The sequence below is a fragment of the Vespa crabro genome, chromosome 7, assembly GCF_910589235.1.
Source record: "Vespa crabro chromosome 7, iyVesCrab1.2, whole genome shotgun sequence".
In the NCBI taxonomy this organism is placed as follows: domain Eukaryota; kingdom Metazoa; phylum Arthropoda; class Insecta; order Hymenoptera; family Vespidae; genus Vespa; species Vespa crabro.
In genome coordinates, this window is record NC_060961.1 from 8064978 (window position 1) to 8079039 (window position 14062).

Genomic DNA, 14062 nt, shown 5'->3' on the forward strand with positions numbered 1-14062 from the left:
CCTCTCTCTCTCTCTCTCTCTCTCTCTCTCTCTCTCTCTTTCTCTCTCTCTGTATTTCTGTTTCTTTTTTTGTTGACGTTTAATGAGATAAAAAATAATTATATATTAATTGTAAGTTATTTAAGATGTAATAACTGTTTCTTTTCATTCACAGAAAAATACAACACATTTACTTACCTGCTCAGAGAAATGAACCGTGATTGGTTACTCTGTTTGCGGCCTTCCAAGCTAGGACCGCCGGGAGTGGGTGTTCAGCATCGTCGAAGAGGTGGGATTTCACGCTCGATCGCTTCTGATTGGACGAAGTAGGAGCGTCTGCTTTTATAATCTTAATACGAAGGGTTAACTCCTTTTCGTCGACTCGTAGAGTTACAGAATTATTACGCGTTAAATTCTATGCATGGCATATTTCTTCCTCGAAATATCCAAATTTGCTTTTTACGATTATATGACATACATGCATTCATAGGTACTTTATATATATACATACATACATACGAAGAGGGTAAGACAATATATGTATATACATATACATATATATTTAAATCGAACAAAAGAGACACGAAGCTCTTTGTAATAGTTAAACATTATATATTTATTAAAATAACACGTTATATCGCGTACTGATTTTTGGTATTAATCGTCAACTCGAACATTTTGAATACTGGTAATACGTGTGTATAAGTACGCACGACGTGATATGATTAGTTGTAGAAGATACGAAGTTAATACTTTCTTAAAGATCGTTGTTTTATGTGTAGAAACGTTTTTAAATTAAACGAGAAGAAACGTGTAATTATATGTAATTATGATATAAAGGCACGTTAAGTTCTCTTTACTAAAAACAGAAAAAAAAAATCAATTTCTTTTCTTACCTTTTCAATAAGTATACATATTTGTAATATGTATATAAATAGAATCTCATATGCATGACAATTATCTGTTAATGTTTGTTAGAAACAAATATTAAAGATTTTGTATAACGAGCAATCACACAACGTACCGGCCGCTGAATTTGGTAGAAATTTTGTCAACGGCTACCAATGATAGAATACAATAAAAATGGTATGACGTTATACTTTTTTTTTTTTAAATAATCCATGAGGAAAAAAAGATTCTCCATTTGTAATGGCAAATAATTGATCGATATTTTCACCAAATCACGTATAATATTTTTTTCAAAAATCTTCGTTGTCATCGTAGCTACCATTTGGAATAATAAAAAAAATTGATCTGCGATAGATATGATTATCATAGTTTTCTTCGCATACTTACGTGTAAATATTTAGTGCACTTCACTGAAATATCACTTCGTTCATGTACGCAAACACGTATTTATCTACTTAATAATCATTTGATTGATAAATGTCCATAGAAAGTTAGAACGCGAAACGCGTAGAAAAGAAAAATAGAGAATGAAAGAAAGAGATGCTTAGATGATAGTCTTTGGTATTTAGGATATTGGCAATTAAAGTACCAACTTTCAAATTGGATTTGTCAGTTTGTTCGATTACGTGTCATCGAATCGAATCTACGAAAGGCACTGTTTTCTTTTATGAAGTCTTTTCAATTCACACATCTCATTATCGCATTTAGTTGAATAACGATCGAACAAACGATCAATGATGAACACATATCGAGAAAGTATCTATCGACCATTAATTACAGGACTGGCAGGTTGACTACTCGATAGTTGCATCATTATCGGTTGGACCGAAAGAACCGGCGAGAGAACAGGCGAGCCGGCCGCGAGCGGTCTCACACTATCTGGATGATGATGATGATGGTGATGATGGTGATAAAGCGCGGAAGCATAATACTGCTGTTGTTGATGATGATGATGATAATGATGATGATGATGAGCTTGATAAGGGAGACTTTGGTACCCACTCGGTGTCGTTTCTCTATTATTATTACCGACGCTATCGCAACTGGTATTACTACTGCCGTTATTGCTGTCGTCGTTATTATTACTATTATTATTGTTGCTGTTATTGCTCCCTGAGGTACCGTCGTTATTCTGCCGATGATGCAATTGACTGTGTTGCTGTTGCTGTTGCTGTTGTTGTTGATGATGATGATGATGGTGACGATGGGAAAGATCGTGGTAATTAACATTGTTGTTGGTAATGTGATTGTTATTGTTGTTGTTGAGAAGAATGTTTGTGCAAGCAGGTGAATCAGACAAGGAGTAAGTGGTACTTGGTGTGCCATTCGCAGTGACGCCAATCGATAAAATATCCTGGACAGTGTGAGGACTCGGCCACTGAAGAATACCAGCTGTTGTTGCTGCAGCTGTCGCAACCGCCATTGTTGCTGTCGTCGTCGTCGTTGTAGTTGTTGTCACTGCTGTTACTGTTGTTGATAGTGCCGTCAGTGTTGCGGTCGTTGCTGCTATCGCTTGGATCTCACCACTGGTGTATATCAAGGATGCTGACGATGACGTGGACAGCTTGATCGCCGTTGATGTACCAACTGGAAACGCAGCGGTACCAAATTGGTAGGAAGTTCGTTTCGTATATGTATAGGCCGCGCTTCTATCAGGACGGAAGAAAGAGGTGAGACTGTTGCCTGACATCCCGCGAACTCACTGCTAGAACTGAATGTATACTACAGGTTTGCGATGGACGCATGTCGCTTCATTCATTCACTCACGTTGTAATTTAATGGTGAACTCTTCTTCGAACTTTCTTTTAGAATAATTTGATTTTTTCTAAAAAATGTTATTTATACTTTTAAAAAACGTACAAATACTTTTAAAGCCACTATAGATATCTATAATTTATGTTTACATTATATTACATTTATCATACTAATTAATCAAACGTCAACAAAATTCATTTCTAATCCGTGTAAATCTGTATTTAAGTAGGTATCAACAGTTAGAGCTCTTATTTAAAATTGATAAATTGATGAGATGGGTACTTACGAAATTATTAATATCTCTACTTTCCTGTGCAATTAATCACTCATGTTCGGATTAGACTAATCTGCTAACTACTTAGTCAAATACCCAATTGATCGAGCAGTTAATAAGAACTCAGAATATTCTTCAAATAGATATATCCTGACAGGCGATAATGGAGGCTTTCATGAAAAAAATATTCATCCAATCGTGGCAGTATACCGACCTTGATGGTGATGATGATGATGATGGGTCGGCGAAGGCGTCGCATGATATGGTGCTGGTGGATACGGAACAGGACACAGTGCTGCACCAGCGGCAGCCGCTGCGGCTGCATAAAGATGATGATGATGATGAGCTGGATGATGCGGATGATGATGCATCGTCGTGGTAGCTCCAACTTTGTTCCGTAGTATCCTTGATATGCTCGAAACCGATGGCACGTTGTATTTGTCGCAGACACCGTCGGACAGGAGACGGTCTCTTATTTCCCAAGCGAATATACCAGGGTCCTTAAGTTTAAGTTGCTTTATATATTGTACGACTTTAGGTGTGGTGACACGTGGCTTGCTTCCACCGATCGCACCAGGCAATATACTTCCGGTTTCATGGTAACGTGCGAGTATTTTACTGACGCATCCATGGCTGACTCGGAGTTGTCGTGAAATGTCGCAGGGTCTGATGCCCAATTGAGCTAACTCGACTATTCTCAAACGTACTGCGTTTGGTAGTGGTCTGCCATTCACAAACACTCCACCCAATTGGTTCACCTCGCCGTATTGTTGTTGCTGTTGTTGTTGTTGCTGCTGTTGCTGTTGTTGTTGCTGCTGCTGATGCGGATGATGATGTTGATGCTGATGTTGATGCTGATGCTGCTGTTGCTGCTGAGTGCCGATCTCGCCAGCGCTTTCTATGAATAAATAAGAAAGACAATTTTTTGTATGTCCCGTTATAAATATTGGTTTAAGTTTCATTGTATTTAATATATTACCTAGGAATATATACATATATGTGTGTATATATATATATATACATATATACATGTATATATATATATATATATATATATGTATACATGATATATAATAAAGTAAAATAGACGTTATTCTTCCGATTGGCTTTTTAAGTTTCATTCAAAAAGAGAAAATAATGAATGCTTCTTGTTCGTTAAATGATATACACTCGTTTCCTTCACACTTATCAACGGTTCTATTCATGAAGAGAGCCGACTTTAATGTGGATTTCTTTCGATTGTCTCGATAACTAAGCGAATTAATTTCTAGAAAAAAACTTCAAGACGCATCAGCGGACTTGGCAAGGATAGTAATTTTTTGCATTACATGAAGACGAATCGTGTCCCGAAAGTTGTTTGTATTTTGGCGTATATACTCAAGGGAAAATAATATTTAAGTAAGAAAATATTTTATCAATAAGTCATTCTTAAAAAAATAGAAATTTTTTTTCCTTTTCTTTTTTTTCTTTGAGAACTAAAAGATATCAATGAACACATCAAATACATCATTAAAGTAGGTATCTAATTTCGTCTCTGATCCTTTTCTTTTTCCCCTAAGATCTTTCTAATCTTATTCGTTCCGTTATCTAAATGTTCCGAAATCGATAAGGACGACAATAAATAACAGCGATAATGATATATACATACATTCTTATCCGTGGTATTAGGTGTATTCTACCTTCTGCCATGATTACTCGTTTTAATGAGATGCAGATGTACAACGTTTGGCAATGAGGTAACTCAGGACTGTACGAGACTCGCGTTAGTCCGTATCGTCTTACCATAAAGCTTAATTAGCAAACGGTTACCCCACGCACAAGGAATCGTCCCTAGTCGCATTCCAAATCCACCAAAATTCTATTTCTCCTGATTAACCGAACATGTAGCGATCTTTCGAGCAGGAACGACAGGATGCTCTATCTTTAAACCAGAAAATCTTCACAGTTTCTCTTTTTCCTTTACTCTCTCTCTCTCTCTCTCTCTCTATCTATCTATCTATCTTTTCCTCTCTCTCTCTCTCTCTCTCTCTCTCTCTCTCTCTCTCATTTTCTCTCTTGGACACACATTCCAATTACGTCGAAAACAAGTGACACATGTTCTCCCGATTTTCCACATAAGTATATTCTGTTCATGTAGAATGTACGAATTTATAGCCCCAACATCAGCCCCTCTTCCTCTTCACGTTCCATTAGTGCCACAAAGTCAATTCAATTTGTATCTTAATGTTCGAAATTCGTTTGACGTTTCGTCATTGAAATTGAATACTCGATGGATATTCTGATGGATTTTCAATAGAATTTCTTCATTGTCATCTCATCTATGAACTTTTTTTGGAAATCAATTTTATGAAAGGCTATATATATATATATATATATATAGAGAGAGAGAGAGAGAGAGAGAGAGAGAGAGAAAGAGGTATATGTATATGTAGAAATATATTATTTTATTTTGTTAATAAACGTCAGTACTAAAGGAAAGAGAATGGGTAACATACGTATGTAAGTGTATTTTATGTGGACATTTATTTCTACGTCTATTTTACGTTTACTTGCTCTTTCTGTGACCGCCATATTTGTTTGCTCTCCCACGTGTAAGTACTTACTTAGGTACTACTTGTTCCATACGAAAATGTTTCTCTTACATCTTTCAATTTTGTTAAAAGCACATTTTTTTTCTTCCTTTCTTTCTTTCTTTTTTCTTTCGTACCTACTTAAATATTTTTCCAAGATCAATCAATTTCATTTCTTTTTCTCTTTTATATATATATACACAAATATATATATATTTATGTATATATATATCATATATACATATATATATATATACATATATATATATACATATGTATATGTATATATATGTATATATATATCAGGAAATATAAGGCGACTTTGGGTAAGCTTTCGAAGAGGATACGATAAATAAGAAAAGGTCGACGCAAAGGGAACCCTTTTGGGTGCCTCCTCTTATTCCTGGAAGAAGAGTTTCGTCGGAGGACGGAGCTCTCGAAGCCGCCGAGGGTCAGAGGGTAGGGCTGGGTAGAGTTCAGAGAGAGGAGAAAGAGGGCATAGGGAGGGATGAGAGAAGGTTGGGGAGACCGTTTTTGCGCGTCAACTGCATCGTCATTTTTTTCTCTATCTCTTTTGGCCCTCGCCTTTTAATGACGATCCTGAATCTCCGTAAAGCAACGCACGGTACATTAAACTCGCTGAGTGATTCCCCTCTACCGTCGGGATGCTGCTGGACCGTATTCCTCTTTCTCTCTTTCTCTCCCTCTCTCTCTCTCTCTCATTTTTTCTTTTTTCTCTCTTCTTACTTCTTCTGTGCGAGACCATTCGCATCGACCCGATTGTCTCAACGATGATTCGCTAAAATTTCTAGACGTCCAATGTCATCGTTCAATCCGATTTTCTTATTCATTTCGGTAATTTCTATTTACTATTTTACATTTTAAGTGACAAATAATAAGATTTTTTAATCGATAATCTGTTTTTAATCGACAGTCTATTTGGACAGACCTTTTTTGTAATTTCAAAAATTATTGATCTTAGTTTGGAGAACATGTTGCTATATACCTAAATTAAGTTATGCAAAATAGATACTTGCTATTACTGTATAAGTTATTCAGTATATTAATTATATATTAATTCTATTAAGTACTAATTATTATAAAACATATTATCTAGTCTTTATAAATTATTCTCCATTATTATTGCACGTGTGTGAGCGTGCGTCGTTATTTATTTTATTTAAGATAAAGTACTACAAAAAAGGAAAAAAAAGGAAAAAAAAAAGAAAAGAAAATTGGAAAACGAGATGTATTGTCGTTAAAAGCCGTCTCGCATCTCTTCCTTCATCTCGATAAGCGTTTACGCACACACTGAAGAGAGTTAAGTCGTGGCCTTCTTAAGTCAAATGTACATGTATTACACGAGTGTAAAATGACTACACGCGTCGGAGCCTTTGAGCACGACCATTCATCACCGCTCACCAGAAAAAGTCTAATAATATTACGCGATCGTCTGTATTTACATGTGTGTATGCGTGTATTTGTTAGTGTAGTGAACGTGCGGATGCGACGATTTCTATCCTGTGAAAACACATATATGAGTATATGTGTGTATCTGTATATTCGTGTAAAATAAGTCTAACTTGGGCTTCCATAGAACGCATTCGTATGATGTGCTCACTCGATCTTCTACGACGAATTTGTTCAGGTACATCCGTTATCTTGAGCATAGTTTATCGACTTGGAATTTTATCATCAATAAAACTTAACTAAACAAAACGTATGGGGAAGTACATTTTACGTTTAATTATTGTCCATTTGTTGTAATCATTATTCAATTGAAATAATTTACATGCGCGTATATATTTATTAAATTATACATATGTATAATATATAAAATGTCTATTAAGAAAAGTATGAAAAATAAATATTAATTTATAGTAAAATGTATTTTATATAGATACACTAATTGTATATTATATATATATATATATTTTTTTTTCTTTTTTTACATATAATTTACATGTATATATCTACTTATTAAATTATACAATATTATACAATATGTATAATAATATGCCATTGTTAGGATAAAGTTAGTTTAAAATGGCGATTCTTTCAATATAACTATTTAAAATTGGATAAAAGGAAAATTTATTAAGATGGAGAAGAGAGGAGGAAAGAGAAAGTGAAAGATAGAAAAAGAAAGAGGAACCCATAGGCGTAGGTAGAAGAGTGTAAATGCGGAGAGTGTAGGAGAAATGGGCGTGCACGATCTCACGTGATGGATGTCAGTGTCACCCGTTGAACATATGTCCCCGCTTATATGGATGCTCGAAACGCGGCCGGTGTTTGTCTACCATCTAACTCGCTAATTATTGAGCCCAACTTGCCCCTTTGTCGGTATATCTTAGCTTTTATAGAAACGAATCTTTGATTTTGTTTTCACGATAATTCGTTCGCATGTGTCGTTGATTAGTAGTTCGCGCATCTCCAACCGCGTTTAACATTTTTCTTTAATTTTCGCATAGCTTTTTTAAAATCGTTGATGGCGATTAAAAAAAATTTTTTTTTAGACCGTCGACATTTCTCATTGAACGATAAATGTCATTCGATTATTTATAATCTCCTCATTTGCGATTGTACGATGACAAATATGAAATTTAGCGGAGAAATTTGAAAATCCATTATTATTATATTCGTACATTTCGATGGTGTTAATTTCTAATGCCAATTCATCTATTGTTTATGTATGCGAGTATTCAAAATAGCACTTGTCAAGTCTCATCGCGTAAAATTCATTATTCCGAAAGATCTCATATATTGGGAACCGGCCAAATCGTTGCGTTTTTACTGTGATATTCTTGACAATGATACAAGACATTTTCGATTGACGATAGATATGATGTTCTTTGAATGGTACCTTCCTATTACTAGATAGGATATTAAAAATGATATAACAGATATCGATATAAAAGAAAACGTTAATTACAATGGACAAATTGAAAATTTGTATTTACATGTACAAGAGAAATGTGATTTTAATAAATTAATTATCGACTATATTTAAGAAAGCATTTTATTTATTCCTTCCTCCTTTCTATTTTCTATCTTCGTCTCCCGTTTCTATAACCCTCCCTGCTCACCTAAAATATATCCGTGCAAAATATATCCCGCATGTACATACGTTGGATTGGTGTATTCGTGTGCACGCGTGTTGGTAGCAAGCTCGCATCTGGGATACGCGATGACAGTGGTACCGAAATATATTCGATCAAGGAACAAAAAACTTTCGTGCCTCCGACGAAACTTATTCCTTTTTCCTCGGCAGTCAAAGTGAGAGCGCGCGTTTCACATTTCGGCAAAGAATCCTTGTAGTTCGATCCGCGATACGAGTTTGGCTTTTATGACGAGTCAACGAATTCCGTCAAATTTTCAGATAATTTCAGACTTCATTTATCAAGATTTAGATATACATTTTAATGTTTTATCAAAATTTTATTACACTCAGTTAACATTAATGTAATAAAATTATATATTATTCCTACCTCTTCCATTGAATTATATCAATTCCCGCTTCTTTTTCTGTTTTAACGTTAAACGATTTTTTTTTATTAGTATCATGATTTTATCACGGTTTTCATTTAATCAGGCAAATGAAAATTATCTTCATAGACTGAGACTCATCTATTCCTTGTGAGTCATCTTATTATTTCACTATAATAAATCTTTAGAATGCAACATTAAGAAACTCGTTCTCTTGTGGCAAGTAGCCAACTGTTGTTCACTTGTGAGAAGTCACGAGACGTCTGTGCAAAATTTCATTGGTAATCTAAGCGAGGGTGCAATATAACGGGCACATCGATGATTGAACGAAAGAGTCTTTTGACGTATGACACGATGATAGTTTGGTACGTTACGCGTTTAATAGGACGTGAGGAGTACGGATAATTCATAAATACCGCGGGATGTCGCATTCATTTGTTATTTCTCATGTTTGGATGATATCACGATCATCCGAATAATTCGTTTCCTTGTTTTTTACTATGAAACATTTATCTAAGACTTTGTATCCGACTTTATATGATAAGCCATTAAAAATGAATAACTAAAATAATTCATTAATTTCATTAAAAAAAAAAAGAAACAAAAAAAGTCTCTTACGAATACGAATTAGAAAACTAACAAATTTACAAGAAATATTTGAACTATGTCAATACAATAGTATACATACATATTACAGTAGCAGAAAAGAACGTAGCAGTCAGAAATGGATTCCAAAGTTAAAACCTGAGAATTCTTCGGGAGCCAACAGAAATATTTGCGGAGTCCTTTGTCAACGGGATTTCGACCATTGCCTGCGTGCACTTTAAAAGCCACATTCCTTGTTTAACCGACACAAATATTACTAATTGAACGTTAATAAATCTGTAAACATGTTCTGGTCCTACTGCGGAAAGGACTCATTGAGAGTTCACCTGGATATATCTGCTTTGTCCTTTTGAATTTCCCTTTAAATTGGAAAACTTTCATCCAAAATGGAAGAACAAAAGGAAAGACAATACTTAATACTATAATAACGAGAGAAAGAGATGAAAAGGATAGAAATAATCTTTTACAATCTACTACAATTTCTTCTAATACTTTTTGAAGGAAATTCGAATAACATAAACAGAGAGAAAGAGAGGGAGAAAAAGAGAGAGAGAGAGAGAGAGAGAGAGAGAGAGAGAGAGAAAGAGAGAGAGATAGAGAAAGTTTAATTTCTTATCATTGCAAGACACGAATAGATAAATAGGTGAATGAACGACTAAACTGTAGAGTCTAAGTGATAAATCCAAAGGTGAAGATAACACAATACTAATAATTTATAAAATAATAGGCTGTAAAAATTTAGTGACTAGTTTCTCTCTCAACTAAAATTTTTTAGTTCTTCTCGGATGAATATCTTGACGAGTCCCTTTTGAATATTCGAATCCTCTATCTTGGCCGTACGTTTCCAATATATCAGACTACGTATCGAGGTCTTGAACTATAGTCGCGACTGCACGTATGTGGATGTATTGGTGTCAATGACTTCGAAGATTCTTAACGTCACAGAGGAAAAAGCAGAGGCTGATAATGATAATACTTTTAAAGCGTTCATCATCTTAAGACCCGATGTATGTATTATTTAGCAGAATCGTTTTAATATTGTAATCGTCGATCTCTCTTATTAATTCCCGATGTTACCAAGCCGATTATGCATGACGAACGATTTTATATAATTATTATCTATAGATAAATAAATCTAACAGAAAACAATTTTAATGGATGATGGACTTGTCAACACATTTTGCCAGTTAGTATTATTAATAAAATTATGCGAGTAAAGTTACATAATGTTTCTCTGTCTCTCTCCCTCTCTCTCTCTCTCTCTCTCTCTCTCTCTCTCTCTTTCTCTCTCTCTGTCTCTCTCGTTCCCTCTCCCTCTCCCTATTTTTTCTTTCTTTCTTTTCTTCTGTCTCTCATTGAATTAACACGTTACACTCGACGTATCAAAATGTTCAAATTAACATATCACGCTCACATGTAGGTACATATATTATACTATATTCCGCAATATAACGCGTAATTATTAAAGAACGATTCTCTGGTTCACTTACTACTCGTATTTCGTTCTCGTTCAACGACGACCGATGAGCTTAAAAAAGACTGAAAGCCAGCGATAAGGAGTTGGCAGGGCATCCGGGACCCACAAGGTCAGAGGTTGCCAGAGAAATGAGTACAGCAGGCATACTTTCTATGAATGAACCAAATCACATTCTCTCACGTATCTATGGTATTATCATTATCAATGCATATATGAGTTTATACAATGTCTTTAACGTCCTAATTTGCCTAACAAAAAAATTGAATATCAGGCTAGGTAGACAAAGGTAATGATAATAAAAAAAACAGCGATAATATTATAATTAATATTATAAATCTAGCAGATTAACATAATTGTCATCAACGTTTAATTAATTTCCATGCAAAGAAAATAAATCAATTTTATTTTTAAATATAGATAGGTACGTAGTAAGTAAGTAACCTAACGATTATCGCGCACTATAATTTTCTTTGTGCAAAAATACGAAATGCCTAAGAGAAAAATACACATACGAATACAATGATAATGTATACGCAATATAAGATTCCTTTTTCTCACATTTATATTATAATCTATCCGACGATGTGTGTGAGTGGCGCCAAAGCGAGTCATAACATTGTATCGCGCTGCTTTTAATTTCAAAGGGAAATAGGTCGAAGTTAATTGAAACGCACACCTAATTTTTTTAGGATCGATTGTCTCTCCTCTCTCTCTCTCTCTCTCTCTCTCTCTCTTTCTCTCTCTCTCTCTTTCTCTCTTTCTTTTTAAATGCGATTTATCTAGGTAGCTTCGTTTGAAAAGTATCAAAGAAAATTGAAAATGTTCACGTTGATCGATATTTACAGAGCGAAAGGTAAAGCAAAAGTTTTTAAAATTCCATTTTTAATAAGGAACACCATTTTTTCTACAATATTGTTCTCCTCATTATTCTCATAAAACTTTACGGATAGTAACATAAAAAAAAAATATAAATTGAACGATTTCTCGACGTCATAAAAAAAATAATCGTCACATACGATCTACGAGTCCTATCTCATACATAAATACATACGTGGATACTTAAATGTCAGAGAAGAAAATCTATTTTCATTTCGAGCACATCGAAAAGATAATAAATTTTGGAATTATTGTTTCGACGAAAGTCTTACAAAAGGTAACACAATATTCTCCTTCCGTCGAGTGCAACGATCCATTCAATCGTATATTGTGTTTTCAATGATACTTCGACATTTCTTCACGATTCTTAACATTTTAAAAGAGTTTCAATAAATATAAATTTATTAAATAAACAAGTTGATATATAGATATATCATAATATAAGCGAGTGAATCAATTAACTTATAAATTTATTATCGACGGACCGTTCACGAACTAACGAATATTTAAAATAATGATATTTTTCAATAGGTATAAACTCCGATCAAAGTAAAACAATTTCCATCGGATCAGTTTATAAAGATACCCTGGGTTTGTTTATGAAACAAAACAGGCGACGACAGTTACATTTTTTCTCATTATCTTGCGTATTTTAAACGAAACTATCACTTTCCCTTTTCATATTATAGACGTACATCTTTAAAATAGACGTATCTATGATATACATAATATAATTAATCATCGTCTACAATTTACATCGTCACATTAGAAACAAAAGAACGCATGATTAAGATAGAAAAGTAAATAAATAGATAAATAAATAAATAAATAAATAAATAAATAAATAAAAAAGAAAAAACGAGAACTATCAAAAATCGATCGAGTTAATTATCGAATCGATTATAAGCTCACCTAGGACGATCGGATCCATCGATACGCGCGAGAGAGAAGGCCAGGTTTGTGTCCGTCGGCTACATAAAATATTCTAAGATCGATCGATCGATCTACGATCTCTCTCTCTCTCTCTCTCTCTCTCTCTGTCTCTCTCTCTCTCTCTCTCTCTCTCTCTCTCCCTCTCTTTCTCACGTTCTTTCTTTCTATCTTTGTATCTCTTTTTATTGACAGATAAAAAAGTTTGTCACGAGATTCGAATCTCTGTACCTTTCGTTCGCATTAAAATTTGTTAACGGCAAAAGCGTGAAAGCACACATATGCACCAAACACTGTGCGAATGGAAACGCACACGCGACCAGCGGCGCGTCGACGCGTTACGCAGAATTTTCGCGCGCGCGGAAGCGTGGCGCAACGCGTGGCGCAACTTGAAATGGCGCAATGCCGGGCCACGCACTGAACACCAACGTCTATCAAAGTTATATTTCTTTCTCTCTATTGTTTATATTTTTTGTTTATACCTGCGTGTATATGATCGCGAAATTCTAAGAAAGGTGTGTGTATGCACACGCGCGCGCGTATATATATGTGTGTGGTATGTATATAAAAAAGGGAGGGAAAAAGATAGAAGAGAAAGAGAAAAAGAGAGAGACAGAAAGAAAAAAGAGAGAAAGAGAGAAAGAGAGAAAGAGAGAAAGAAAGAAAGAGAGAAAGAGAGAAAGAAAAAAAGAAGGAAAGAAAGAAAGAGACAGATAGACCAAATAGAAAATAATTAACCGCGAAGCAATGATGCGCGGTTCGGCCTTCACAGCCTCACACTGACTGCCCCGACAGATTTACCAGAGCAGAAATAAGAAATCTTCTCTCGACTCTCTCTCCTTTTGCCGCTTAGTCGTGGTGAAGGCAGGCCAAACACGCCGATACGGCCCCCGCCAAATTATTTTCTCTCTCTCTCTCTCTCTTATTCTATCGAGATGCGTTCGTGCGCGCTTCGTCAAGCGTGCAATATGCTCGACCGTGAAGGTCCCGCGAGAGTGGCCACGCTTAGGGGGCGTGGCCAAACTCGCCACGCTTGCCGAACTCGCACGGACCATTGGCGAGTGCAGTGCGCCGTGAGCGCCTGTGGTCGACGCCTCTTCATTGTCCGTTCCTACCCTAGAAGTCTCTCTCTCTTTCTCTTTCGTTCTCTCTCTCTCTTTCTGTTTGTATGTCTATCTCTCACTCTATCTCTCACTCTAT

At 35.3% G+C, this 14062-nt stretch overlaps 1 protein-coding gene across 5 annotated transcripts; it reads right to left on the minus strand.

Moving 5' to 3' along the window:
- Position 1: 1 nt before the first annotated feature.
- Positions 2–13630, minus strand: LOC124425347 (paired box pox-meso protein-like). Of its 5 annotated transcripts, XM_046965587.1 has the most exons (5): positions 13601–13616; positions 12845–12903; positions 11070–11206; positions 3132–3815; positions 2–2475 (listed from the first exon to the last, which is right to left on the minus strand). In XM_046965587.1, the coding sequence occupies exons 3-5, from the start codon at positions 11149–11151 to the stop codon at positions 1649–1651; spliced, it is 1593 nt and encodes a 530-aa protein (XP_046821543.1). In that variant the 5' UTR covers positions 11152–11206; positions 12845–12903; positions 13601–13616; the 3' UTR covers positions 2–1648. The 5 variants fall into 5 exon arrangements, 4 of the variants coding, with proteins under 4 accessions (XP_046821543.1, XP_046821542.1, XP_046821545.1 ...); XM_046965586.1 differs by having other exon boundaries at positions 12845–13630; XM_046965589.1 differs by lacking the exon at positions 11070–11206 and having other exon boundaries at positions 13601–13621.
- Positions 13631–14062: the final 432 nt, after the last annotated feature.